At 46.2% G+C, this 27,941-nt stretch overlaps 1 protein-coding gene and 2 pseudogenes across 1 annotated transcript in view; 1 reads left to right on the top strand and 2 right to left on the bottom strand.

The window, feature by feature from the left end:
* The first annotated feature begins 7 nt into the window (after positions 1 to 7).
* DNAJC17 (DnaJ heat shock protein family (Hsp40) member C17) overlaps positions 8 to 27,941 on the top strand; it is a 40,250-nt gene continuing 12,316 nt past the window's right edge. Inside the window, exon 1 of the mRNA XM_070425029.1 lies at positions 8 to 149. Within this exon, the coding sequence (XP_070281130.1) occupies positions 72 to 149 (78 nt within the window). The 5' untranslated portion in view covers positions 8 to 71. The remainder of the gene's footprint in view (positions 150 to 27,941) is intronic.
* LOC139020282 (non-histone chromosomal protein HMG-17 pseudogene) lies at positions 2,971 to 3,323 on the bottom strand (annotated as a pseudogene).
* On the bottom strand, positions 11,159 to 19,853 carry LOC139020811 (TATA-binding protein-associated factor 2N pseudogene; annotated as a pseudogene).

A 27,941-nucleotide genomic window follows, 5' to 3' on the forward strand; every position in this document is an offset into this window, starting at 1 on the left:
ACAGTGTTCCGGAAGAGTCCCGCGCACGTTTAGACTCTTGGGAGTTGTAGTATCCAGTCAAGGTTGGAACCATGTCGGTGGCCAAGGAGCTCTTACAAATGGACCTGTACGCTCTGCTAGGCATTGAGGAGAAGGCGGCGGACAAAGAGGTGAGAATGGTGGTGAGGAGGGCCGGTCCCGGGAGGTCGGGCGGCCCTTCCTGTCTTGGCGCCTAGACTGGCACCCGCTGTCCAGGTTCGGCCGGGCCCTGGGCCGGTAGCAAGGGGCGGCCTGACGGCCTCAGAAGCTGGCCTCCCAAACCATTCTAGGGCGGTCAGAGAGCCTCACGAGGAAGAAGGGGTCACCGAGGAGAGGCTCCTCGTGCGGGATACTGTGCTCTCCCTCTGACCCTAGTCTAGGAGAGGCTGTGGGTGAGCCTGGGAGGGAATGCTAGCCTCCTCCGTGCGCCTGCGCGGGCTCTGCCTCTAATTCCGCTTGTGTCGTGACTGCGGCTAGAGGCACTTCAGTCTCTCCTGAAGGCTGATTAACTCCGCTTAGACGCAGTGGTTCTCAGCCTGCTGGCCCTTTAAATACAGTTCCTCATGTTGTGACCCGACCATAAAATTATTTTCGCTGCTACTTCATAACTGTAATGTTGCTACTGTTATGAATCGTAATGTAAATATCTGATATGCAGGATGGTCTTAGGCGACCCCTGTGAAAGGGTCCTTCGGCCGCCAAAGGGGTCGCGACCCACAGGTTGAGAACCGCTGGTAGAGCCTAGGACGAAAAAAGGCTCAAGGCAGGCGCCTCCACTCCCTCTGCACCCCCTCCTGGGACCTATGACCCTGCCGTCTCTGTTTTCTTTTCCATCCCAGCTCATTGACTCTTTTCAGGTAGCAGGTGGTCAGGTGTTGTCCTTTGAACATGTGCTAGTGGGCCCAAGGCAGGAGGATCCCAGGGAAAGGCAGATGGCCTGAAGTTCCCCAGGAAGGTGTTTGCAAAGGCGCCAGGGAGTCAGACCCTGTACTGTAGTTAAGATTTCTGTTATCTAACCCTGGATCTTGGTTGGTAGTTGTAGCAACATAGGAAGGGGAGGCAGGTAACTCATCGGCTGAAAATCAATGCCTGCTCTGGCTGGGTAGGGTTAGGGCGTCCTCCAGATACGCCGAGGGTGCCAGTGGATCCCTGGTCAGCGCACATACAAGAATCAAACCATGAATGCGGAAATAAGTGGAGCAATTCAGTGTTTCACTCGTTCTCCCTGCCTCTCTTCCTACTTCCCTCTCTCCCTCCCTCTCAAAAACTCAATAAATAAAAAATAAAAAAGAACATTAATGCCTATGAATGCCCCTGTACTTCCAGGCTGTCCTGCTCATTAACTGAGTGAGCTTGTAAGAGGAAACTCTAGGCAGAAAAGCAGGGAGACCCATAGGCCCTTGGGAAGAGCTGCTGTCAACCTGCACAGAACTGCCCCCTGCAGCTGGGCTGAAATCACAAGTGGACCATGGGGCCCTGGCCGGTTTGGGTCAGTGGTTAAAGCTCTGGGCTGGGGATCAAAGGGTCTCGGGTTTGATTCCCAGTCAAGGGCATGTACTCGGTTTCGGGTTCAATCCCAGGCCCCTGATGAGGCATGTGGGGAAAGCCACCAATCAATCTCTCTCTCTCTTCCCCTTCTCCGTTTCCCCTCCCCCCCCATCTACTCTCTAAAAAAAAATCAATGGAAAAGAAAATCCTTTGGTGAGGATTAAAAACAATTTTTTAAAGAAAAAAGAAAAGAAATGGGACGGGGATGTGTAACATCTGCTGTATCTGTTTGTTAAGTCTTAAAATTTCAGTATTAGTAACGCCTAACATCTATATAACACTTAGCGTGTGCTGAGCACTGTTCTAGTTCTACATTTGTATGTTGTTTTGTTTTGCTTTTTTCCAAGCCAAACTGTATCCAGCTTTATTAAAGATACTTTTCGTAAACAGTCATGGTATTTCAGGCAGGACATGGGCAGACAATTGTTAACAGTATACAACAACTTTCAAACTCCCTTCTTCAATGAACTACCAAAATCAGAAAGCCACCGTAAAACCCAATGAAGTCTTCATCTGATGCTCTGAACAGAGAAAGTTTAGAGTGAGGGTTGACATTTCACATTGAGCATGTTGTTTAACAACTTTTCACAAGCCGACCCTGACTTTCAGAAATGAAATGAAAATGGCAGAGAACATCAATCTGTAGATCCACAATCTGAAAAGGAACTGCTGCTCTTTTGAGGGCGACCCTCTCAGTGGTGACTCTGGGAAATCCAGATTGCCCAACATACTGGAAATCAATTTTTTGGGGTCAGGTCCCCATAGGTCTCTGGGCTTAAGAGAACCAAAGTCTATGCTTAAAGTGGAGAGGGAGAAAAGGACATAAAAACGAATTTTAGTTTTCCCACACGACAAGGTGTTTGTGCCACGATGGCTAATGAGTGTCAACATCAAGAGATCCCTCCTCTCAGGAACCAAGAGGAAGTTTCTCAAAACCAGAAGGCAAAGGTATTTCCCACCTACCCCCCCACCCCATGTCAGTCCAGCTTTGGAGACATTCTATTAGTACTATATGTCCTTTCCCACAAAAAAATAACAATGAAGTGTTCTGTGTGCTAACAACATAGCTTAAAAAAAAAAAGTAAAGCCCTAACCGGTTTGGCTCAGTGGATAGAGCGTCGGCCTGCAGACTCAAGGGTCCCAGGTTCGATTCCGGTCAAGGGCATGTACCTTGGTTGCGGGCACATCCCCAGTGGGGGGCTTGCAGGAGGCAGCTGATCGATGTTTCTCTCTCATTGATGTTTCTAACTCTCTATCCCTCTCCCTTCCTCTCTGTAAAAAATTAATAAAATATATTTTTTTTAAAAGTAAAACAAAATTCTGCGTTTTTATAAAACTTCATAAAAAATAGTATTTCAAACTATTAGTCACCATGAAATACACAGTTAAAAAAATGCACACTCTTCATTTGGCATCTCCAGCACCTTCAGCTTTCTGTGCCTGTCTGTTTTGGCATCTCCATTTTCTGCAGGATTATTCCCATCTTCGCCAGCATCAGCTTTCCCTTTTTTCCCTTTCGGTACCTTCTCTCCCTTCTTCGCAGGGGCCTTTTTAGGCTTGGGCTCTGGCTTTGGAGGAGCAGGTTTAGCTGATAACTTGGCGCATCTTCTCTGTGGTTCGTCCTTCACCTTGGCTTTATCTCCTTTAGCATCCCCTTCAGCCTTTCTTTTGGGTATGATGGCGATGGTGGCGGGATGCAGCAGCACACGGGTCTTGCTCGGTCCGAGGCTCGATCTCGTCTCCTCACACTGCTCCATTTGTCCATTGTTTAACTTGTACTTCATTAATAGTGAGAAACTACTTTGGACATTTCACAACTAGATCTAGCCAGTGTGTTGGAACCCTGAAGTTAAGAACTTTTGAGGAAGGCAGTTGGGAGTTGTTGATGTATATATTACTCAGAGAAGTGATGTAACCAGATTTTAAAAAAAATTAAACATCAGTGTGTAGAATGGACACAAGTGGGAGGTGGGTGAGTCTGTTGTCTAACCAGAAACCAAGGTCTAATCAGACCAGTGTGGTTGGGATCCAGTTCTCACTCAAATGAGCTAAGGGATATGTGAGAACATTCTTTTAAAGGATAGCAGGTGCTTCTCCTGCCTTTTAGTAGGAGAGACACACTGTAATACAAGGGAGAACACAGTAAGTTCCTTAAGAGGGACACAGTCAAAGTGCTGTGGATGTCTGGAGAGGCTAAGGTTGCTTCTAGTTTGGGAAAAGGGGTAGGGGAAATAGAGAAGCATTGTAAGTTGTAAGCCTTGAAGAACCGGCGGCGTTTGGATGTGTGGGGATAAGGGGGAAGGGATATTCAAGAAAAGGGAGAATGTGTATAGTCCAATTTGTGTGGCGCATAGGCCAAGAGGAAAGGAAGTGTGAAAGAAGATCAGCCTTGAAAAGTAGATTGGGGCCTTTGGATGTTCTGGCTGGCTTCATGGTAATGGATATTTTTTGGCAAAGAACAAGGAGACAGGTCCTGTGTCCCCTCTCCTGGGTTCAAGGCCTATCGTTTTCTAGGGGTACCTTAAAGTCTGTGCACAGAAGGCCTCCTAAACGTTGGTTGTCTGGTCAGATAGGAGTTCCTTATTTGGGGTCCACAAAAAGGTGCCAAGAACTAAATAAACCTTGGAAACCATGTGTAATTTTTTTGTGTGTATACATTTTTGAGAAGAAGCAATTCTTATCCAGAAAAGACTAAAGAAGCCTCAATCTAGGCCAACCCCCTGTGTTACTGAAGTTCAACAAGAGTGGTTAGTGACAGAATTGGGACTAGAACCTGGATCCCCTGGGTATCCAGCCCAGGTCACTGCTCCTTCCGCACTGTGTCACTCGAACCCTGTCCAGAACAACACAGTTCAGTGGTAGTGATGAGCATCAATGTCTGATTTAATTTTCATTCATACCACTTCTCTGAAGCCCAAATCTATAGTAGTATATCCATCTTCCTATTCAGTCTCTCCGTTTGGATGTTTACAGGGATCTAAATTGTATTACATCCAAAATCGAACTCTTGAACTTCTCTTTCCAAACCTGCTTCTTCCTTGTACTTCTCTGTCCCACTATCCACCCACTCAAGTTAGGAACCTGGAGTCATTCTTCATACCTCCCTATCCTCTTACTCCTGCCGTCACTATGTCTTAATGAGTCAACCTCCCAAATAATTCCCAAACCTGTTCGCTTATCTCCATCTCTACCACTAGCACTCTGCCCAAAGCCCCATCAGCTTCCATCGAACCATTAAAGTAGCCTGTCAGCTTGTCTGCCTGCTTCCAATCTATTCTAGTCTACTCTGTGGCACTCCTCCCAGCTATTCTCCTCACAGAAAATGGAATGATCTTGGCACTCCCTTGAAACCATATTGCACTTCTAAAATACTCAATAGAATTTCTTACCCTTCATACATGCTGTCCCTTCTGCCAGAAATGTTCTTTCTCGCCTCTGTTAGCCTGGGTTGCTTTGCCTTTTCTTTCAGAACTCAGCTTCAGTGGTACTTCCGCAGAGTGGCCTTGCTGATTATTCTTCCATACCAACTGGGTCTCCTCTTTTCTAGCTCTTATTTCATTTTGCAGTTATTTGTGCATTTGTGTGATTATTTGTCTCGTGTCTTACTCCCCTGTATATTCAGCTGCAAGGAGCTGTCTGGCCCATCTACTTCTGTAGCAGTCCCTTGCCTCGTGACTAGCACAGAGTAGGCCCTCAACAAATACAGGGTGGGCAAAGGTAGGTTTACAGTTGTGAGTATGTGAAAGGTTTACAGAGTTTATTCTTGTATTATTATTTATTAAATATTTATTTTCCATACAAACAACTGTAAACCTACTTTTGCCTCACCCTGTATTTGTTAATGAATAAAGTAGTGTCTACAGAAACCACTGCAGCAACTTGACTTGAGAATCAGGAGACAGTCACTGTCTCTCATTTTAACCCTTTTTGAGTGTACATTTCAGTGGCATTAGTACATTCACATTTTTGTGCAACCATCACCACTATCCATGTCCAGAACTTTTCTATCATCCTAAATTGAAATTCCAATCCATTAAACATTAACTCCCATTCCCTCTCCCCTTAACCCCTCCCTGGTAACTCCTCTTCTACTGTTTTTCTTATTGTTTCTCTATATGAACTTCACTATTCTATGTACTTCATATAAATAAACATACAAATATTATATAACTAGAGGCCCGGTGCACAAAAATTTGTGCACTGGGGTGGGGGGGTGTCCCCTAGCCAGGCCTGTGCCCTCTCACAGTCTGGGACCCCTCGGGAGATAACGACCTGCTGGCTTAGGCCTGCTTCCGGGTGGCAGATGGCAGGCCCAATCCCTAGGTGCAGCCCCTGGTCATGCACAGAGCAGGGCGGATTGGGAGGTTGCGATGCCACCCTCAGTCACTCTCAGGGTAGGGCCGATTGGGGGGTTGGGGCACCGCCCCCTGTCACACTCAAGGGAGGGTCGATGGGGAGGTTGCAGCGCCACCCCCTGTCACACACAGAGCAGGGCCGATCAGGGGAGTTAGGGCACCGCCCCCTGTCACACACAGAGCAGGGCGGATAAGGGGGTTGGGGCACTGCACCCTGTCACACTCAGGGCAGGGCCGATGGAGAGGTTATGGCTCTACCCTGTCACATACAGAGCAGGGCCCGTGGAGGGTGGGGGTTGGGGCGCCGCATCCTGTCACACACAGAGCAGGGCCGATCAGGGGGTTGGTGCGCTGCACCCTGTCAAACACAGAGCCGCAGGGCAATCAGGGCATTGGGGAGCTCCCCCCTAACAGGCACAGAGCAGGGCAGATAGGGAGGTTGTGGCCCCGCCCCCTGTAACACACAGAGCCGCAGGGCAATCAGGGGGTTTGGGCGCTGCCCCCTGTCACGCTGATCCCGGTGCCGGGAACCTTGCTGCTCCGCTGATCCCGGTGCCGGGAGGCATATTACCCTTTTACTATATAGGATAGAGGCCTGGTGCACGGGTGGGAGCCGGCTGGTTTGCCCTGAAGGGTGTCCTGGATCAGGGTGGGGGTCCCCACTGGGGTGCCTGGCCAGTCTGGGTGAGGGGCTGAGGGCTGTTTTCCGGAAGCGAGTGACTGAAGCTTCCAATCGCTCCTTGTTTTCTTTTCTTTTTTTTTATTCTGGGCCAGCTTTAGCTCTGAGACCTCGCTGCTGAAAACATCGATACAAAGTTTCGGTCCGCCTGGCTTTCAGTCCAGCTGGTTTCTGGAGTTTTGTTTATCTTCTTATTTGCAACATAGTACATAGTTGCTTAGAGTTGTAGCTCAGAGGCAAGTGAGGTAGGGAACGTTGGAGTCTGCAGTCACTGAAGCAAGCCTCATGTTCTTTCCAGCTGCCTGGCTGCCGGCCGCCATCTTGGCTGACAGTTAATTTGCATATACTCACTGATTAGCCAATGAAAAGGGTAGCGGTCGTACGCTAATTACCATGTTTCTCTTTTATTAGTGTAGATATTTGACCTTTTGTCACTGGCTTATTTCACTTAAGGTAATATTTTCAAGATTCATCTATGTTGTAGCATGTATCAGAATTTCCTTATTCTTGTATTATGATTTGTTTATCTTTTTTAAGGGGATACTCTTTTTTCTGTGATTTATATCTATATTTTTATTGATTTCAGAGAGGAAGGGAGAGGGAGAGAGAGAGATAGAAAAACATCAATGATGAGAGAGAATCATTGATCGGCTGCCTCCTGCATGCTCCCCACTGGGGATCGAGCCTGCAACCCAGACATGTGCCCTTGACCAGAATCGAATCTGGGACCTTTCAGTCTGCAGGCTGACGCTCTATCCACTGAGCCAAACCAGCTAAGACTATTTGTTTATTAATTATTGTATTAAGTATTTGTATTATTTTCATATGAACTGTAAACCTACTTTTGCCCAACTATGTATGCATTATTATTTTCTTAAGCCAGTGATGGCGAACCTTTTGAGCTCGGCGTGTCAGCATTTTGAAAAACCCTAACTTAACTCTGGTGCCGTGTCACATATAGAAATTTTTTGATATGTGCAACCATAGTAAAACAAAGATTTATATTTTTGATATTTATTTTATATATTTAAATGCCATTTAACAAAGAAAAATCAACCAAAAAAATGAGTTCGCATGTTACCTCTGACACGCGTGTCATAGGTTCTCCATCACTGTAAAGCAATAGTAGTTTGTGACAAAGTGAAATTACTAGCCTATAAGTCAGCGGTTCTCAACCTGTGGGTCGCCAACCTGTGGGTCACGACCCCTTTGGGGGTCGAACGACCCTTTCACAGGGGTCGCCTAAGACCATCGGAAAGCACATATATAATTACATATTGTTTTTGTGATTAATCACTATGCTTTAATTATGTTCAATTTGTAACAATGAAAATACATCCTGCATATCAGATATTTACATTACGATTCATAACAGTAGCAAAATTACAGTTATGAAGTAGCAATGAAAATAATTTTATGGTTGGGGGTCACCACAACATGAAGAACTGTATTAAAGGGTCGCGGCATTAGGAAGGTTGAGAACCACTGCTATAAGTAAATATACTTAAAAGCTATTTCTTTTTTTCTTTCTTCCTTTCTTTTTTTATTAAATTTATTGGGGTGACATTGGTTCATAAAATTATATAGATTTCAGCTGTACAATTCTATAATACATTATCTAAATATTATATTGTGTGTGTGTGTGTTTAAGATTCTTTTTTACGTTTTTTTTTAAATATTTTTATTTTTGTTAATTTTCATCCGAGGAAATTTTTTCATTGATTTTTAGAGAGATTAGAAGATAGTGGAAGAGACAGAGAGACACATCGATTGGCTGCCTCCTGCATGTGCCCCGACCAGAACCGGGGATTGACCCTGCAACTGGAGTACTTGCCCTTGACCGGAATTGAACGCAGGACCCTTCAGTCTGTTGGCCGATGCTCTATCCACCAAGCAAAACCAGCTAGGGCTTCTTTGTGTGTTTTTTTAAAATATATTTTTATTAACTTCAGAGAGGAAAGGAGAGGGAGAGATAGAAGCATCAATGATGAGAGAGAATCATTGATTGGTTGCCTCCTGCACGTCCCCCATGGGGATGGAGCCCACAATCTAGGCATGTGCCCTGACTGGTAATCGAACTGTGACCTCCTGGTTCATAGGTTGATGCTGAACCACTGAGCACACTGGCCAGTTGAGTTTTGTAGTTGTTTTTTTTTCTTAATCCTTTCACCTTTTTCACCCAGCCTCCCATTCCACCTCCCCGCCGACAGCTGTCAGTCTATGGACTCTATGAGTCTGTTTCTGTTTCTATTTTATTAGTTTATTTTGTTCATTAGATTCTACCTGGTGAAATTATAATGGTACTTGTCTTTCTCTGACTGGCTTATTTCAGTTAGCATAATACTCTCCAGGTCCGTCCTGGCAGTCGCATTTCTGACTGGTCCTTTTTTATGCTGTTGTAGTTCTAAGTTCCTTGTAGTACTCACTAAGTTTCTTGAGCATCCTTATAACCATTTTTGGAACTCTGTATCTGATCATTTGCCCCCTTTCATTTAGCTCTTTTGCTGGAGATTTCTCCTGTTCTTTTATTTGGGGCATGTTTCTTAGTTTTCCTCATTGGGCTGCCTGTTTTTTTCTATGTATTAATAAAATCTGCTATGATTCCCAGTCTTTGTAGGGTGGCTCTTTGTAGTAGGTGTCCCGTGGAACCCAGGGGCATTGTCTCTTTGGTCACCTGAGCTGGGTGCTCTGTGAATGTCCCTTGTGTGGGCTGTGTGGGCCCTTTTGTTGTAATTGAAACTTGGTTGTTATTGGCCCGTTTGTGTGTCAGCTCAACCCTCAGGCTGGCTGGCTGTGAGGATCAACCCCAACCACAGTGTATGAGCTGCTGTACATATGAAGCAGAATTCTCCTTAGCTGGGTCTGATGCCTGCCAAGGTCTCCCTTTGTATATGCCGCTTGTGAAGCTAATTAGATCCTGCTCTGATGTTGATTGAAGCTGGCCTCTGGGTGTGTTCCGGGGCCTCTTGGGAGGGACTCTGGTAGGTAGGCAGGTATCTTTGACAAGGAGCACTCATGGAGGAGGTGAATATGATTTTGATGTCTTTGCAGAGGAGCTGTAGCAGAGAAGGCTACGCAAGAGGAAGCTATTTTGAAGGCTATATTGCTAGGTATTCAACATCAAATTTCAGGTGTAATAAATCTTGGTCCCTTGTTGTATAAACATAATCAAGAATCTTTTTTTAAAAAATATATTTTATTGATTTTTTACAGAGAGGAAGGGAGAGGGACAGAGAGTTAGAAACATTGATGAGAGAGAAACATCGATCAGCCGCCTCCTGCACACTCCCCACTGGTTTCCTTTTCCTTTCCCCATGAGTATTTTAGATGAGGGTAGCAACATTTCTCACAAACACCATTTGATTCCACAAACTTTTAAGTGACCACCGTGTGTCCATCCCACGTGGTGCTAGGGATACAAATGTGAAGAGAATATCCCTGTAGGGTCACCCCAGCTTGTCTGTTTCCACTTTCCCTGTCTCTTGCTCCTGTGGCTCATCATTTTGAAATGCAGGGGTCATAGTTGATAATTCTACAAAATGAAGTTTTCTAGTCAGATGATAATTTCCTAGAGAAGTGGCATAGAAAACAACAGTGTTTATAACTAATCCTAACAAGCAAGGCCAGGAGTTGTTGCTTTGTACATCAACTGTTTTGAGAATGAATGGGACTCATAATACAGAGCACTAAGCAATGTTGGCAGTTGTAAATATCTATAATAATAAAAGCATAATGTGCAAATTGACCGTACGACCGAACAGCAGAACGACCATCTGGATGACCTTGCGGGCGAAGCCGGGGCTACAAGGGCCCAGTCAGCCGGGGCTGTGAGCGCCTACCCTTGCACAAATTTTGTGCATTGGGCCTCTAGTGCCTTTATAATAGCCATTGTACTGACTACCAGTGATAGTTAAGAAAGTGGACTTTGGAGTCAGACTGCCTGGATATGGATCCCATGACTTACCTAGTTTGTTACCTTAAGCAAAAAAGAAAAAGAAAAAAGAAAAAAATATATATGTATCTCCCCCACAAAACAAGCAGCATTTATTGTAGTATTACAAAATACTTTCCATTTTGACAATATATTTTTTAAATATATTTTTATTGATCTCAGGGAGGAAGAGAGTGGGAGAGAGAGAGAAACAACATCAATGATGAGAGAGAATCATTGATTGGCTGCCGCTTGCAAGCCCCCTATTTGGGGATCAGCCCACAACCTGGGCATGTGCCCTTGACCGAAATTGAACCCGGGACCCTTCAGTCCACAGGCCAACGCTCTATCCTCTGAGCCAAACCGTCTAGGGCTCCATTTTGGCAATATTTTACAACATACTTAGTTTCAAGGTTTGGGAAGAAGAAAGTTGGAAATTAAAGAAGGAAATTTCAATGGACATTACTAAAAGAAAAACTGTCCCAGCCCTCCCCCCGAAATAAAATTTCAAATGCCACTTCATTTCATTACCCAAGAAGAGGCAAGATGAAAGAAGCAAGCAAAACTCGGGCAATTTCACTATGGATCATGTCAGAGACAAAGGAACATTCAAAACAGTCAATATGGTCAGTTGCGCTGATCATTTCTGTAGTCATCTCTTCCTCTCATTTTGCCTCCATAGCCACCTTGGTCTCTTCCACAGCTTTCATTACTCCTGTCTCCACCATAGCCACTCCCACTTCAGTCTTCACCATGGCTCCTTGGTCCCCCCATAGCTTCCTTGATCTCCATAACCACCTCATCTGTCCCCATCATAATCACTTCTCTCTCCACCATAGCTGCCTCGATCTCTACTTCAGCCCCCACAACCTCTATAGCCTCTCTCTCCACCATAGCCTCTTCCCCAGAAATCTCCTTCTGAGGGACAAGCATCTTCTGGTCTGGACTCATTGCACTGATTGCAGGAATTTCTTCAAACAAAGTTCCTATTTCCACATGACTGATTAGGGCAAACCCAGTCCCTACTTTTGGAGTGTCCACCTCTACTTGAAAGCCTCCATGACCTCTATATCCCCCGTGGCCTTGCCACCCACTTCCACTCCCACCTTCTCTCATAAATTCAGGTCTTCTGGTGGCAAAGGACACTTTATTGATGTGATCATGGAATTCTCTTCCATCAAACCAGTTAATGGCTGCCTTAGCTGAGAGTTATCAAATACTCTGTTGTCTCCCCTTTTGGCTTCCCTGTTTCCTTGTCTGTGTACAGATTTATCATCCGTTCAGGTCTTCTTTTTTGTCTTGATAATTCCTATTCATTTAAAGAACTCCCCTACTTGATCTGTAGACACACCCTCCCCAAGTCCTTGCCCAGAGATTGTGTTTGTTATCTGAATCAAATTCTTAATAAGCATTTGGTCTGGGTCCATAATCCCTGTGACCATCAAAATTTTTGAAGCCACTGCAGTAACCAACACTTGATCCTGTCATAGGACTTCTTTCATCCTTATCATATCTCCCACGCCCTCTGCCTATTCCCTGTGACCCACCATATCCCCTATTATCTTCTCTATACCTACTCACATCACAACAGTCATCTTGTGTGTGATGGCTGTAATTTTTCCTTTGTGAATGGTAAGACTACTGGTTTTGATTATAGGAATCATGCTGCTGATCATAACCAGACTATTGAGCAAATATTTAACCTCTGTGTGCCTTGGCTTTCCCATCTACAAAATAGGAATGATGTCAGTTCCTCCTTGCCAACATTGTTGTGAACCTTGGTCCAGGTAAAGCACTTAGCACAGGGCCTGGTACAGGGTACATGCCGACGACAAGTTAGCTCTTGCTGTTATCATTGTTGTTCCACTTTTCTTACACTGTGAGTGCTAAAGTCAAATACATGCTGCCCACAGCTCATGTCTGAGGTTGTACTCTACTCCTTGCCCCTCTCACTCATTCCAGTCCTGACAGATCAGTGCTGATTCACCCAACACTACACCAGTGATTCTTGACTGAGGCAGTGGTCAGGGTAGAAAGGAGGTGGGGAATCAGAACCAAGTTGAGAATCAGCAGAGTCAACTGTTCAGTTTAAATCTACAAATGAATGGAGCATGTCACCATGAACAAGTACCTTGTGGGTCTTGTATAAGGTTGAATAAGACATTACCTCTGCTTTCTGACAGCTCACACAGTATAGTAAGCAATGAACTATGAGGTAGAGTGCAGGAGGTTCAATGAAAGTATATAAGGAAAATGTAGGAATAAAAAGGAAGACACTGCTCATATGATTGGCAGGATCAGGGAAGATATCCTTCAGGAGGTGTGTTTGTGCAAGGCCTTGAGGAGAGAAAAGACTATATCACAGCAGGGTTAAAAGGGATCCTTTACTCTCTTTATTTTATAGACACGAGGATGGAGGTCCAGAGAGGTTATGGAACTTGCCAGAGGCCACCTAGTGAGTGAGCGTCAGGCCAGACTGGAGCCCCAGTTTAACATTCTCTCCACTCCTCTGCAGCTGACACGTGAATTTCTCTCCTGTCCATAGCAGCCTCGCCTTTCATTTGAAGCCCTTCAAAGGCTTCAAACTCACTGTATCTTGGCAGATATTACTTGGTGAAGCCAGCTTGAAATGTGTTTTGATCAACTTTTCGAAGACTCAAATTTTAAGTGTATTTACCAGGAAAACTACCATGGAAACTTAATATTGACATTTGGGGGGGGGGGGGGGGGTTATATTTTATTACTGCTTTAAGAAAAAGGCTATTTTACCTGTATGCTAGCTAATACCTTTCCTTAAACGACGTATTTCTGTTATACCCCAGAATATGACCCACTGACATTGTTTATTACAGATTTAAGAAGAATTAAGTTTTTGAGGACAGACAGGGGCTTGAAGGAACAGCATGAGCATGAAGACGTAGAAGTACAAGTAGTTGGCATGACAAGGAATGGGGCTTTGCTTAGGGTTCTTTAAGGATATGGCCGGAGATGAATCTGAAAAATGTGGTGTCTTTGGACCTCTAGGTTCTAGTGTGGTTGGACCTGATTCTATGGCAGGGGTGGGCAAACTTTTTGACTCGAGGGCCACAATGGGTTCTTAAACTGGACCGGAGGGCCGGAACAAAAGCATGGATGGGGTGTTTGTGTGAACTAATATAAATTCAAAGTAAACATCATTACATAAAAGGGTACGGTCTTTTTTTTTTTTTAGTTTTATTCATTTCAAATGGGCCGGATCCGGCCTGCGGGCTATAGTTTGCCCACGGCTGTTCTATGGGCATCTGGGGGCCATTTCTGCGTTTGAGGTGTACCTGACTTGGTCACTGTCTCTGAGAGGAGCCTCTTACCAGAACAGGCACTGAGTCCTTGAGGTTGGGCACCGAGCCTGGTTTCACTTGATGATGGTCATTTGTTCACCAAGGGCCTGGATGGTTAACTCACTCCTGGGTTTAGTTGTCTGGCTGAAGCTCTGGGTTTTTGAAGTTACTTGGCTGCCTGTTAAGTCAAATGGAATGATTCATTTGTGTTTGTAAGCTCTTCATTAGCATTCAAGATAATACCTCTCGTTTATATGACACCAAATTGCTTTCACATAAATTAATCTCATTTGATGTGATCTTCAAAACAAGCCTGTGAGGTAGGCAATGACCATTAGCTCCAATTTATAGGTGAGAAGATGAAGAGTTTAATTGATTTGCCCAGCGTAGGGTGGCTAGTAAATGCAGAGCACCTGCCCAAACCCGAATTTTCTCCTCCTCTCTCAGAACTTTTTCCATGACCCATACTTCAGGAGCAGTTTGGGCAATAAAAGACAGGTTTTGGGGCCTCAGAGAGCCTTGGGACTCCCAACAGTGACACGGATGGAGATTTGACTAAATAAAGCTGCCCAATCTGGCTGACCCCAACAGGTATTGAACTGGTCTGGAAAGTTGGATGAATATGTGTCAAAATTTGCATTAAAACTACCACAGCAGAGTTTCTATTTCAACTGAGGCAGTACTAAAAATATTCTCCATTCCCATAGCTGCTTGTCTATTTTTGCTGTTTCTGAGTACTGTTGTTTAATTAATATTGTTTTTCTTTAAGTTGGCTCACTGCTTTTTACTAATATAGATTTGTTTATAAAGGAAACTGGTACATTAAAGGAAAAAAGAAATGAATGAGATGTAGGAAGTACCAGGGCCCAGAGAGAAGGAGTTGTACGCTCCGGAGAGGGTGGAGACTGTAGACCCAGGTCTCTAGGAGTTGAGGGTGAGAGCAGGCAGCCGGGAGAGGTGAGGGGCAGCCAAACCCAGGGTATCTGATAGACCTGAGGGGTGAGAATCTCTAACCTGAGATAAGAAGGTGGGCAAGGATTTTGGAGTCTGAGCCTGATATAGGGGTACTTAGGGTAAGGGTGGGAGAGTATAGGCGGGGCCTGAGAGAAGGGGGTATCTGAAGAAGGGGAGGCGGAAGAGAAACTGGAGAAGGAGGAGGAGAATGGCAGTAGACTGGGCTCCAGGTGAATTGCTCATTTGGGGAAGTGGGGCTGAGAAGGAGGGCAGGGCAGATATTGAGGCCCAGGAGAGAGTGCTGGGAGGGCTAAGGGAAGGAGGAACCCAGAGGTGAGGACCCGAGACATGGGAGGAGCTGAAGAGTGACCTCAGAGATGGGCTGAGGAACCAGATCCCAAAGGGTGCGTGGGGCAACAATTGGAGAGAAGCGAGCCAGATCCTGTACATGGTCCCAGTCGGTGCAGGCTGCATAGGTCACTACACCGAGTCTGACGATGGTTATGGTAGCAACCTGAGGGAGATGGTGTGAGGTCCAGGTCCCCCCAGAATCATCCTGGTACGACCAGCGGGCCCACATTTTGGGAGTGTTGAGCTGAGGGTGCTGATCTGGGGGTTGGCTGGTACCCTGCTTGCACTGAGGCTTATGAGCAGTCCATAGTTTCCATAGTGACCAGGCATTTAGGAATTCTCGGTAGTGCTGTCGCAGCGTGGGCCATAAGCTATAAGGAATGAAAGGGATCAATCTTTTAGGCAGAGCAGACTTCTAGATAAATGCCCAGAACTCTGTGGTTTACTTCCTGCCTCTGGCATCAGTAGTCACATCACCTCTGGTATTCCTGGGGCTCTGTCTGCCTCTCCCAGGCTTGGGGAGAAATTACTGCTGGGCATTGATTACTGGGTCCCATTCCTGGAACCCAGTCTTTCTAGCTGATTCACTGAGGTGGTTTGTTCATTCAGTACCTTGGTCACACTGAGGGGCCTCCCTGTGTGTTCTCCTCATCTTGAGTCCTGTCTCTAAATCTCCATATCTGACTCCCATTTATGAGTCTGACTTTTGAGAACTGGGCCCAATTACTTGTACCACTTCCTTACCTGGCTCCAAGTTTTATTATAAGAAAGGGCTGTAGCCTTTTAAAAAACAATGATCTCCTCTTTGTAAGGCACCTTTCTTTTAAGTTAATTATGGCTATTTTATGTTTATTGGACCCCTTAGTGCCTTGCTTTTTTGGGTAAATCAGGAGTTCATTTCCCTAAAGAGGTGAAGCTGTAGGCGGGTGGATTGTCAGAGGCCCCAGCTCTGTGCCTGGTGCAAAGCCCATTGGAGATGACAGGAGCCCCAGCTCCCGTCCCCTCTCCTGCTCTGGCTCAGGTTGCTGCTGCAAGTGGTGGAACCAGTTATGAAGACTCCAGGAAGGGCTGGGTGGCTGTTAATTCATGACTCATTCTTCTCCTCTATAATGTGGGCTCTGGGGAGATGACATTTCAGTTCTCACAGTGGTTCTGGCAGTCTGCTGTAGTGATTTCTTACCTTTTCCAGACGTGATTTCTCAAGAGGAGGTGTTAGGTAGAAGGGGAAATTGTGAAAAAGTGGTAAGCTCCCCTAGGGCCGGGGCAGCACCCACTTCCTTCTACTCCTCAGTGGGCCTGAACTAATTGACATAGTTGAGGCTTTCCAATTGTGTTTTGGTTGAGAACATATGAATGTTTCCCCCTTTCTTTTTTTTTTTTTTTTTAAATATATTTTATTGATTTTTTACAGAGAGGAAGGGAGAGGGATAGAGAGTTAGAAACATTGATGAGAGAGAGAAACATCGATCAGCTGCCTCCTGCACACTCCCTACTGGGGATGTGCCCGCAACCAAGGTACATGCCCTTGGCCGGAATCGAACCTGGGACCCTTGAGTCCACAGGCCGACGCTCTATCCACTGAGCCAAACCGGTTAGGGCTGTTTCCCCCTTTCGTTCAATAGGTATTTATTGTGTGCCCACTAAGTGCCAGGTGGTGTTCAGTGCACTGTTCTGGGCCCTGCCCCTAAAGTGCATTCCCTTTATAAGGGGAACCCCCATAATTTCTTATACCTGTATGCTCTCATATGAGGTACAATTATGACCAAGTTGTATGTTTTTCCAGACCATACCAGAAAAAAACTGCATATTCCAGGGAAGTGCTGGCATCTGGCATAGTCTAGTAGAGGCTGATTAGGGAAGAGAAGGAAAAACTATAAAAAGAGTCGAATTTAAGATCATTACCACCTACGCATAGGAAAAGCCTGGCTCTGCCCTCAGTAGCATCTGAATGTGCTGTTACTGTTGAGTAGTTTATGTTCTGGATGATGATCCTGAGACATGAAAGACAGATTAAACTCAGTATATCCTAGGATGGAGATGGGGAGGGGTAGGCAGTAACATTTTAGAAAGACATCAGGAGAAAGGCCACACACACTTCTGTAAACTGGACTTTAAAGTCCTCATAGAGCTTATGTTCATCTGAGATCTTTGTCGACCTGGGACTGGGCCTTGGAGACAGCCTCGTTCTCTGAAAAACCTTGGTCTGGTCAGGAGGCATTGGGTGGGAAGTCTCTCACCTGTCACCCAGCTCCTCCCTTTGAGGCCTCAGGAAATGCAAATGAATGTTTCCTAGTGTTAAAGAGACCAGAGGACTTAGGGGAAACCTAGAGGTAAAGAAGAAAACTGCAAGTGTTAAGACAATGCAGTAGCCTTTGGCAACTTCCTGTGGCTACTTCAACCCTGCCTAAGAGATCCCAGCACCTGCAAAACCCAGTTTCATAGAGGAGCCGCTAAACCCCAATGCCTGGAAAAGGCAGTTCTATCCTTATCCCACAGCATTCCACACCAGGTCCCTCTATTTCTTTGTTCTTCTGAAAGTTCCTTTTCCTTCCCAGCTTTATCAGAGTTCATAAAAATATTGTTGCATTCTTTTGCCCTGAATCTAGTTTCTTGAGTTGCTCATAAGGTAGGCTTATGTATACTAATAAAAAGGTAATATGCTAATTAGACCGCGAGACTTTTCAGATGTCCTTCCGGACAAAGCCATGGTGGCGGGGCCAAGGCAGAGGTGGTTAGGGGCGATCAGGCTGGCAGGGGGGACAGTTGGGGGTGATTAGGCCAGCAGGGGAGGACAGTTGGGGGCAAGCAGACCAGCGGGGGGGGGGGGGGGGGGGCAAGCAGGCTGGTGGGGGGGGCAGTTGGGGTCAAGCAGGCCAGCAGGGGGGAAGTTGGGGGCAAGCAGGCCAGCAGAAGGGGGCAGTTGGGGGCAGTCAGGCCAGCAAGGGGGTGCAGTTGGAGGCAAGCAGGCTGGCAGGGTGGGGCAGTTGGGGGCAAGCAGGCCGGAAGGGAGGGAAGTTGGAGGTGAGCAGGCTGGCAGGTAGGGGACAGTTGGGGGCGAGCCAGCTGGCAGGCAGAGTGGTTAGAGGTGATCAGGCAGGCAGGCAGGTGAGCAGTTAGGAGCCAGCGGTCCCAGATTGTGAGAAGGTTGTTTGACTGCCCCGCAGTTGGACTTCCCCTGAGGGGTCCCAGATTGGAGAGGGTGCAGGCCTGGCTGAGGGACACCCCCCCCCCCCCCGCATGAATTTTGTGCACCGGGCCACTAGTCTATTATAATAAAAGGGTAATATGCAAGTCGACCAAACAGCCGGTCTCTATGATGCACACTGATCACCAGGGGGCAGATGCTCAATGCAGGAGCTGTCTCCTGGTGGTCAGTGTGCTCCCACAGGGGGAGCGCCGCTCAGCCAGAAGCCCTGAGCCGGACTCATGGCTGGTGAGCACAGTGGCAGTGCCTGAAGCCTCTCCCGCCTCCGTGGTAGCGCTAAGCATGTCCGGCTGATGGCTTAGGCTCACTTGGGGGAGCAGGCCTAAGCCGTCAGTCCGACATCCCCCTAGGGCTCCCAGACTGCTAGAGGGCGCAGGCTGGGCTGAGGGACTCCCCCGAGTGCATGAATTTCGTGCACCAGGTCTCTGATGGGGAGCATAAGACATTTTTGGGGCTAGCAATCTAAATTTGTTCCAGTAACCTGCTTTCTACTGCACCCTCTTGCTAGCCAATAACTCCATTTGTGGAAGAATGTAGGAGACTAGCAGCTGGACTCTGTACCTAAGTTAATCAATGTCCCTAATGCACATTCCTGAAGTCACTGCCCCTTTCTTAATTATCTGGTCTTGCAAGAGAGAGCTATTTACTTAAATACTTCCAGTTTACAAGGGGCCATAAACCAAGGATGTAACAGCTTAACTAGAGGGAGGTCACTGGCGCCATCCAGGATGGACATTAGATACAATCTGAGTTAACCATTCTAACTGACTCTCGAGGCAGGGTGGGGCGAAGGGGTCTGTGAGAGTCCACTACAGAAGCTTAGTAGTTAGGAAACAAAGAAACTCAAAAATACATAAAGAGAAAATCTCATTGTCTAAGGGGTTCAGGATCTGGATCTTAGAGTCCCCTGAACCAGCAGTGCTGCTTTGAATAAAGGCTTTTCCTGAAACCTCAGAGTGTCCAACTGTTTCTTCCGCGCCAATTCCATAAATTCCATCTCTATATATAAAACCCTAATATGCAAATAGACCGAACGGCGGAACAACCAAACAACGTTCGCTGTGACATGCACTGACCACCAGGGGGCACGCATGGAACTTGGTGGGCGTCAGCAGCAGGCGGTGGAGTGCGGAATATGGCAGGTGTTGGCCGGGGTGGGATGGTGGAGCAGGTGAGCGGGGGCGCCAGACCAAGGCGGGGCTCCAGTTGCTGTCATCAAGGGAGCCTCTGGTGATTACTGAACATTCTTTGCTTTCACGTGCCACAGTCCCGCTCAGCACTCACACTCACTACTGCCGCCAGAGCTGCTGCTCACACTGCTGCCAGTGCCCGGTGCTGGTCCTGATCGCTTGGCGCCATTAGCAGGTTGGAGCGGCTGCTGATCCCGATTGCCCCTTGAGGGCTTCTCCACCTCCCTCTGCTCCTGAGGGGCAATGGGGGCAGTAGCCGCCACTTGCACCCACTGATAGCGCCAGCCCCAATCGCTCCTCGCCATCAGCCGGTGTGAGTGGGACCGGTGCCGTTAGCGCGTGGGAGCGGCGGCAGGAACAGGGCTACCAGCAGACAGGGGACCCAGGAGGGCCACGGCAGGAGGGGCCGGGCGGGGTCGCAGAGGATGGGCCGAGACCTGCCCCTGTGCCCACCACAGCCTTGCGGCCCACAGTTCAAGGTGTACAAATTTGTGCACTGGGCCCCTAGTATTCCATAACACCTCTAGTTTCATAATAAACAATATTGACTCTGGGAGCTTTTTCAAAGGCCTGTTTTAGGAGAGTTGTGTTTACATGATGAGAAATTCTTCAGGCAGCAGTCACTTCAGGAGGGCTGGGCAAAGCTGGGAATCCAGTTTGTAACACAAAACAACAAAATCTAGGCCAAACTGGTTCAAAGTCAAAACTGACCTTCCAGGCTAAAACCCAGGAATGAGCCCCGCCCAGAGCAGGCTTAGCAGCTAAAGATAGTAATAACTAGTTAATCAGGACAGACACACTTGACCAGCACACTTAGGCCAGCTGGGTTTTGGTTCACAGTCTCTGGGAGATCTCAGGACACCTCCACCCTTTGAATGAGAGTATTTCAGAGCTCCTGGGGGCTAACCAAGGACTGAATTTTAGAACTGCCCTCCAGCAGACTTGAAAACAGTCCTGTCCACCTCAAGAATTCAAATTGGGCTGACCTGGCCCACTGTGGACCGACATCCATCCTTGGAGTTACTGTCAGGTTGGCATCATACGGGGCTGGTGTTACAATTACCTCCCTCCCAGGAATGGATAAGCGAGAGTTTTGGAACTTATATTGAGTGCCTAGTTTTTGTCAGGTACTTTACATGAATTATATAATCATCCCAACAGTCCCTATGGGAGGGGATACTTTCCTCACTTTGTAGTTGAAGAACCTAAGGATGAGTGAGATTCAATAATTTGCCCTGTCAGTGATGGCGAACCTTTTGAGCTCAGCGTGTCAGCATTTTGAAAAACCCTAACTTAACTCTGGTGCCGTGTCACATATAGAAATTTTTTGATATTTGCAACCATAGTAAAACAAAGATTTGTATTTTTGATATTTATTTTATATATTTAAACGATATTTAACAAAGAACAATCAACCAAAAAAATGAGTTCGCGTGTCACCTCTGACACGCGTGTCACAGGTTCGCCATCACTGCCCTAGATCATGCTAGTTGTATGTTGAAGACTCAAAATTTGAAAATACATCCGTTAGGCTCCAGAACTTCCTTCCTTTCTCTCCTTCCTTCCTTCCCTCACTCCCTTCTTCCTTCCCTTTTTCTTTTGTTTTCCTTCCTCCCTCCCTCCCTCCCTCCCTCCCTTCCTTCCCTCCCTCCCTCCCCTCCCTCCCTCCTTCTTTCCCTCCTAGCTTGGAACAGTAGAAAGAAGCTAAACATGCCTATGTTTTTTTATTGAAACATAATTGACATATACTATTATATTGGTTTTAGGTGCACAGCATGATTTGACATATGTATATACTGCAAAACGATCGTTGTAATAAGTCTAGTTAACATTCATCACGAACAGTTAAATTTTTTTTCCCTTGGGATGAGAACTTTTAAGATCTATTTTCTTAGCAACTTTCAAATATACAGTATAGTATTTATTTTATTTTATTATTTATTTATTTATTTATTTAATATATTTTATTGATTTTTTTACAGAGAGGAAGGGAGAGAGATAGAGAGTTAGAAACATCGATGAGAGAGAAACATCGATCAGCTGCTTCCTGCACATCTCCTACTGGGGATATGCCCGCAACCAAGGTACATGCCCCTGACCGGAATCGAACCTGGGACCCCTCAGTCCGCAGGCCGACGCTCTATCCACTAAGCCAAACCGGTTTCGGCTAGTATTTTTTTTTTAAATCCTCACTTTAGGATATTTTTTTTCCCATTGATTTTAAGAGAGAGTGGAAGGGAGAGACAAACACTGATGTTAGAAAGACACATCGATTGGTTGCCTCCTGCATGCCTCCCCCTGCTCCCAGGACCGGGAGCTTGCAACCGAAGTATGTGCCCTTGACCAGAATTGAACCCAGGACCCTTCAGCCCACAGGTCAATGCTCTAGCCACTGAGCCAAACCAGATAGGGCTGCAGTATAGTATTTTTAACTCTAGTCACTGTGCTATATATTATATCCCTAGGACTTATTTATTTTATAACTGAAGTTTTCTACCTTTTGATCCCCTTCACCTATTTTGCCCACTCCTGACCCACCACCCCTGGTGACCACCAGTCTGTTCTGTGTATCTATGCGTTTGGGTTGTTTTTTATTTTGTTTTGTTTTTTAATTTCACATATATGTGAAATCATATGTATTTGTCCTTTTCTGTCTGACTTATTTCACTTAGCATAATGCCCTCAAGCTCCGTCTATGTTATCACATACGGCAAGATTTAATCTTTTTTATAGCTGAATAATATTCCATTGTATGTATATACCACATTTTCTTTATTCATTCATCCATCAGTGGACACTTAGGTTACTTCTGTGTCTTGGCTATTATAAATAATGCTGCAGTGAACATAGGGGTGTATATATCTTTTTGAGTTAGTGTTTTCAACTTTTTTTTTTTTTCAGATATATACAGACAGTCCTCGGGTTACGTTGGACTTGACGTACGTCGTTTTGTGGTTACGTCACCATCTCCCATTTATTTATTTAAAAAAAAAGTTCCGTCATTTTGACGTATGTACATATGTGCTTTATGTTTTTTATTATTTATTTACCACAAGTAAAGGTCAGAAATTGTTATCTTTCTTTTAAATTTTTTTTACTGTTTCACTTCATTACTGCTGTGAATGTGCTCCATGTGAGTGATGTAGGTGCTTATGTAGGTGGGTTCCGACTTACACGTTACGTTGCGCCGTGGGAACAGATCCCCGAAGTGACCCGAGGACCTACTGTGTGTGTCATCTGCAAATAGTGACAAATTTACTTCTTTCTTTCTGATTTGGATGTCTTTTCTCTCTTTCTTTCTTTCTTTTTGTTGTTTTGTTGTTGCCTAATTGCTCTGGCTAGAACTTCCAATACTATCCTTCCTATCTAATAAAAGAGAAACATGGTAATTAGCGTACGACCGCTACCCTTCCCATTGGCTAATCAGGGCGATATGCAAATTAACTGCCAGCCAAGATGGCGGTTAACCGCCAACAAAGATGGCGGCTAATTTGCATATGTAGGCACAATGCTGGGAGGTGAAAGGGAAAGGACGGAAGAAGCCCCCTGCCCCTGATGGTGATCGGAAACCCAGGGGGGAGCTAAGAGCCCTGCCCCCCAGCTGTGATCAGAGAACCAGGCGCCTTTTCCGCCCCGGCCAGTGATAGCGGGAAGCAGGGGTGGAGCCAGCAATGGGAGCTGGCCAGTCCGGGGAGCTAGGGATCCCTTGCCCAGGCCTAAAACCTTGGCCAGAGCCGTTAGGCCTGGGCAGGGGCGGAGCCTGCAATCGTGGGGAGCTGGGGGTCCCCTGCCCAGGCCTAATGCCTCGGCCAGAGGCGTTAGGCCTGGGCAGGGGCGGTGCCAGAGATCGTGGCTAGCAGGGGCGGAGCCGGGAATGGTGGGAGCTGGGGGTCCCCTGCCCAGGCCTGACACCTCTGCCAGAGGCCTCAGGCCTGGGCAAGGGGCCAATCTGGTGATCGGCGATCAGAGGGTGATGAGGGTCAACTCCTCTGGCTGAGGCATCAGGCCTGGGCGGGGGGCGGAGCCAGCAATCGGAGGGGGCTGGGGGTCCCCTGCCCAGGCCTGATGCCTGGGCCAGAGGCATCAGGCCTGGGTGGGGGGCGGAGCCGGTGATTGGGGGGATATGAGGGTCCCCTTGCCCAGGCCTGAAGCCTGGGTCAGAGGCGTCAGGCTTGGGCAGGGGGTGGAGCAAGCGATCAGAGGGAGATGGGGGTCCCCTGCCCAGGCATGATTCCTGGGCCAGAGGCATCAGGCCTGGGCGGAGGTCAGAGCCAGTGATCGGGGGGAGATGGGGGTCCCCTGTCCAAGCCTGACACCTCTGGTGGAGGCGTCAGGCCTGGGCAAGGGGCCGATCAGGCGATCGGAGGGTGATGGGGGTCAACACCTCTGGCTGAGGCATCAGGCCTGGGCGAGGGCGGAGCCGGTGATCGGGGGGAGAGAGGGTTCCCCTGCCCAGGCCTGAATCCTGGGCCAGAGGCATCAGGCCTGGGCCAGGGGCAGAGCCAGCAATCGGAGGGGTCTGGGGGTCCCCTGTCCAGGCCTGACACCTCTGGCAGAGGCATCAGGCCTGGGCAAGGGGCCGATCCTGCGATTGGAGGGTGATGGGGGTCAATGCCTGAGGGCTCCCAGTATGTGAGAGGGGGCAGGCTGGGCTGAGGGACACTCCCCCCCCCCTCCAACCCAGTGCACGAATTTCGTGCACCGGGCCCCTAGTCTATATAAATAAAAGGCTAAGTGTCCGTCCTTTCCTCTGACCAGTAGCTATGACGTGCACTGACCACCAGGGGGCAGATGCTCAACGCAGGATCTGCCATGACGCACACTGGCCATTTAAAAAGAAACGGCAACACGGACCTGGCACTGACAAACCAACACTCAGCTTCCCCCAAGTGGGACACAGGCCCAGCCACCACCCCAGAGTGACACTCCACCATATCGCAGCCAAAATTGCCAAGACTTCATAGCGCAAAATGTGGCCCACAGCCCAGCCCTGGAAATGGTCACTGTGGACACCAGGTAATGACATCACGTAGCAATGCCCGGCTTCCTCTCCCTAGTGACTTGCCTCCTTGGAGTTTCTGCAGCCCAGGAACATGACTTGCTTTATAGCCAAGTACAAACATTTTACAGTTCAACCAAATGTTTGTGAAGCGTTTTCACGTGGCTCATCTCATTTGATCCTCACAGAAGTCCTGGAGTAGGTACTTGGTAGAATCCTATTTTCTTTTCATTAGCAAGACAACAGAGATTTAGAAAGTTTAGAAACTTGACCCCACTGAAAAGAAGTAAGAAATGGTGGAACTTGAAAATTACTTCAGGTTTTCTCACTGCACAGAATATAGTTAAACACTGCTACAGTTAAATATTTTATCCTTTGTTCTCCCTCATGATCTACAATAATAATCTGCTTCATGTTGATATTTACTGCTGTGTTGCTGACAATTACCTGAAAGAGAAGTTGGGATGCTTCACTGGGCTGGAAAAAGTTTAATTAAGTCAGAAGCAGGTCTGATTTAGCAAGTTTATCTATATACCAGAGGGCTAGTGCATGAAATTCGTGTATGGGTTGGTGGGGTCCCACAGCCCAGCCTGCACCCTCTTGCAATCCAGGACCCCTCAGGGGATGTCCAACTGTCGGTTTAGGCCCGATCCTGCTCACCTGTCTGCCTGATTGCACCTAACTGCTCGCCTGCCTGCCTGATCACCCCTAACCACTCACTTGCCTGCCTGCCTCATTGTCTCTAATCACCTCTGCCTGCCTGAGTGCCCCTAACCACTCTGCCTGCCTGCCTCATTGCCCCTAACCACTCACCTGCCTACATGATCGCCCCTAACCACTCACCTGCTTGCCTGATTGCCCCTAACCACTCCCCTGCCTGCATGATCACCCCTAACTGCTCGCCTGCCTGCCTGATCGCCCCTAACCGCGTCTGCCTCAGCCCCCGCCATGGTGGCTTCATCTGGAAGGACTCCAGAATGATGTCTGGAAGGTCATTCAGCTGTCTGTTCTAATTAGCATATTACGCTGTTATTATTATAGATATAAAAGGCTAAGTTGACTTGCACAATGCGCAATACAGTGGGGCCTTGACTTACGAGTGTCCCGACTAACGAGTTTTTCGAGATAAGAGCCGTCTCTTGGCCGATTTTTTGCTTTGAGTTGCGAGCTAAAATTCGGGTTATGAGCCAGCTTCAGATACCCCACCGCTAGTTGGCGCAGCGAACGTCACAGTGAACGCCACAACATCAGCCCAGCATCACGTGTCTCACTCGTTCAAAATTGATTTGACATACGAGTAATTTGAGTTACGAGTTCCGTCACGGAACGAATTAAACTCGTAAGTCAAGGCCCCACTGTACATATAAAGCTCTTGCTGGTGCCAGTCGCACGCATGTGTTTCCATCTGTCATTGTCGATCATGAATTTGGTTGACACTTCTATTATAGAGAAAGGGCAAATAGCGATATTAAAATATTTCTTCTAATTAATTTCCTTTCAATGTGCACAAATCTGTGCACTGGGACACTAGTATTGAATAAAAGTGGTGAGAATAAGGGAGTCAGGAGAAGATAAAGGGGATAAGTGGTGATGAAAAGAGACTTAAATAACTTGAGGTGGTGAACACAATACAATATATAGATGATGTATTATAGAATTTTGCACCTTAAACTTATATAATATTATTAACCAATGTAACCCCTATAAATTCAGTACAAAAAAATAACATAGCCTAAAAAAATGGTAAGAGTGAGCATCCTTTTCTTGTTCATCATCTTAGAGGAAAAGCTTTCAGTTTTCACCATAACATATGGTAACTGTGGACTTGTCATATATGGCCTTTATTATGTTGAGGTACATTCTGTTTATACCCACTCTGTTGAAAGTTTTTTTTTTTTAATCATAAATGGATATTTTGTCAAATGCTTTTCTGCATCTGTTGAGATGATCATATGATTTTTACCCTTTATTTTCTTAATGTGATGTGTCACATTAATTGATTTGCAAATGTTGAACCACCCTTGCATCCCTGCAATAAATCCCATTTGATCATGGTGTTTCATCTTTTTAATGTATTGTTGAAGTCAACAGACATCAGTGATATCAGTTGTAGCATCTCTTCTTTTATTTCTGATTTTATTTATTTGACTCCTCTCTCTTTTTTCCCTTGGTGAATCTAACTAAAGATTTGTCTATTTTGTTTATCTTTTCAGAAAACCAGCTTTTAGTTTCAGTGATCTTTTCTATTGTCCTTTAGCCTTTCCATCATTTATTTCCACTCTAATCTGTATTATTTCCTTACTTTTACTAACTTTGGCCTTCATTTATTTTTCTATTTCTAGTTTCATGAGATTAAAGTTAAGTTGTTTGTTTGAGAGCTTTCTTGTTTCTTAATGTAGGAATTTATTGCTATGAACTTCCCTCTTATAACTGCTTTTGCTGCATCCCATAAGTTTTGGTATGTTGTGTGTCTATTTTCGTTTTTCTCAAGGTATTTTTTTTTTCTTCTCTCTCGATTTCTGCTTTGACCCATGTTCAGTATCATTTTGTTTAATCTTCACATATTTGTGAATTTTCGTTTTCTTCTTGTAATTGATATCTAGTTTCATACCATTGTGGTTGGAAAAGATGGTTGATATGATTTCAGTTTTCTTAAATTTATTAAGGATTCTTTTGTGGCCTAACATATGATCTGTCCTGTGCTTGAGAAGAACATGTACTCTGTTGCTTTGGGTAAAATGTTCCATATATGTCCGTTAAGTCCATCTGATCTAATGTGTTGTTTAAGGCCAATGTTTCCTTGCTGATTTTTCTATCTGCATGGATGATCTAACCATTTGATGAAAGTGGGGTATTGATGGCTAAAGAATAAAGATGACATTTCAAATGTAAGACTATATATAAAACTAGCACCTCCCATTCCGTTATGTGTGTGTGTGTGTGTGTGCGCGCGCGCGCGCGCGCGCGCGCATGGGACGATGCTCAGCCTTTTTTTTAGTTGATGGTGGGGGTGGGCGGGCAGGAAGGGAGAGAGAGAAAGAGAAATATTGATTTGTTGTTCCACTTATGCATTCATTGCTTGATTCTTGTATGTGCCCTAACTGGGGATTGAACCCAAAATCTTTGCATATAGGAATGACACTTTAACCAACTGAGCTACCCGGCTAGGGCCCATTCCCTTAGAATTACTTTTTTTTTTTTGGTAGTGAAAACAGCTAGATTTTGTTGTTGTTGTTTAACCCTTTGCGTGCCAACCAATATCCTAGGAACTATGCTAAAATTGCCAAGGCATTTTGAGTTAAGGTTTTTAAAATTTTTTTTCCCACTAAAGAGAGAACTACTAGCATCTAATAGTGACACTGCAGGAGGAGCGATAGCGCTCCCAGCACTTTTG

The sequence above is a fragment of the Myotis yumanensis genome, unplaced genomic scaffold (assembly GCF_028538775.1).
Source record: "Myotis yumanensis isolate MYYU_CA2020_CCGP unplaced genomic scaffold, mMyoYum1.0.hap1 SCAF_1, whole genome shotgun sequence".
NCBI lineage: Eukaryota > Metazoa > Chordata > Mammalia > Chiroptera > Vespertilionidae > Myotis > Myotis yumanensis.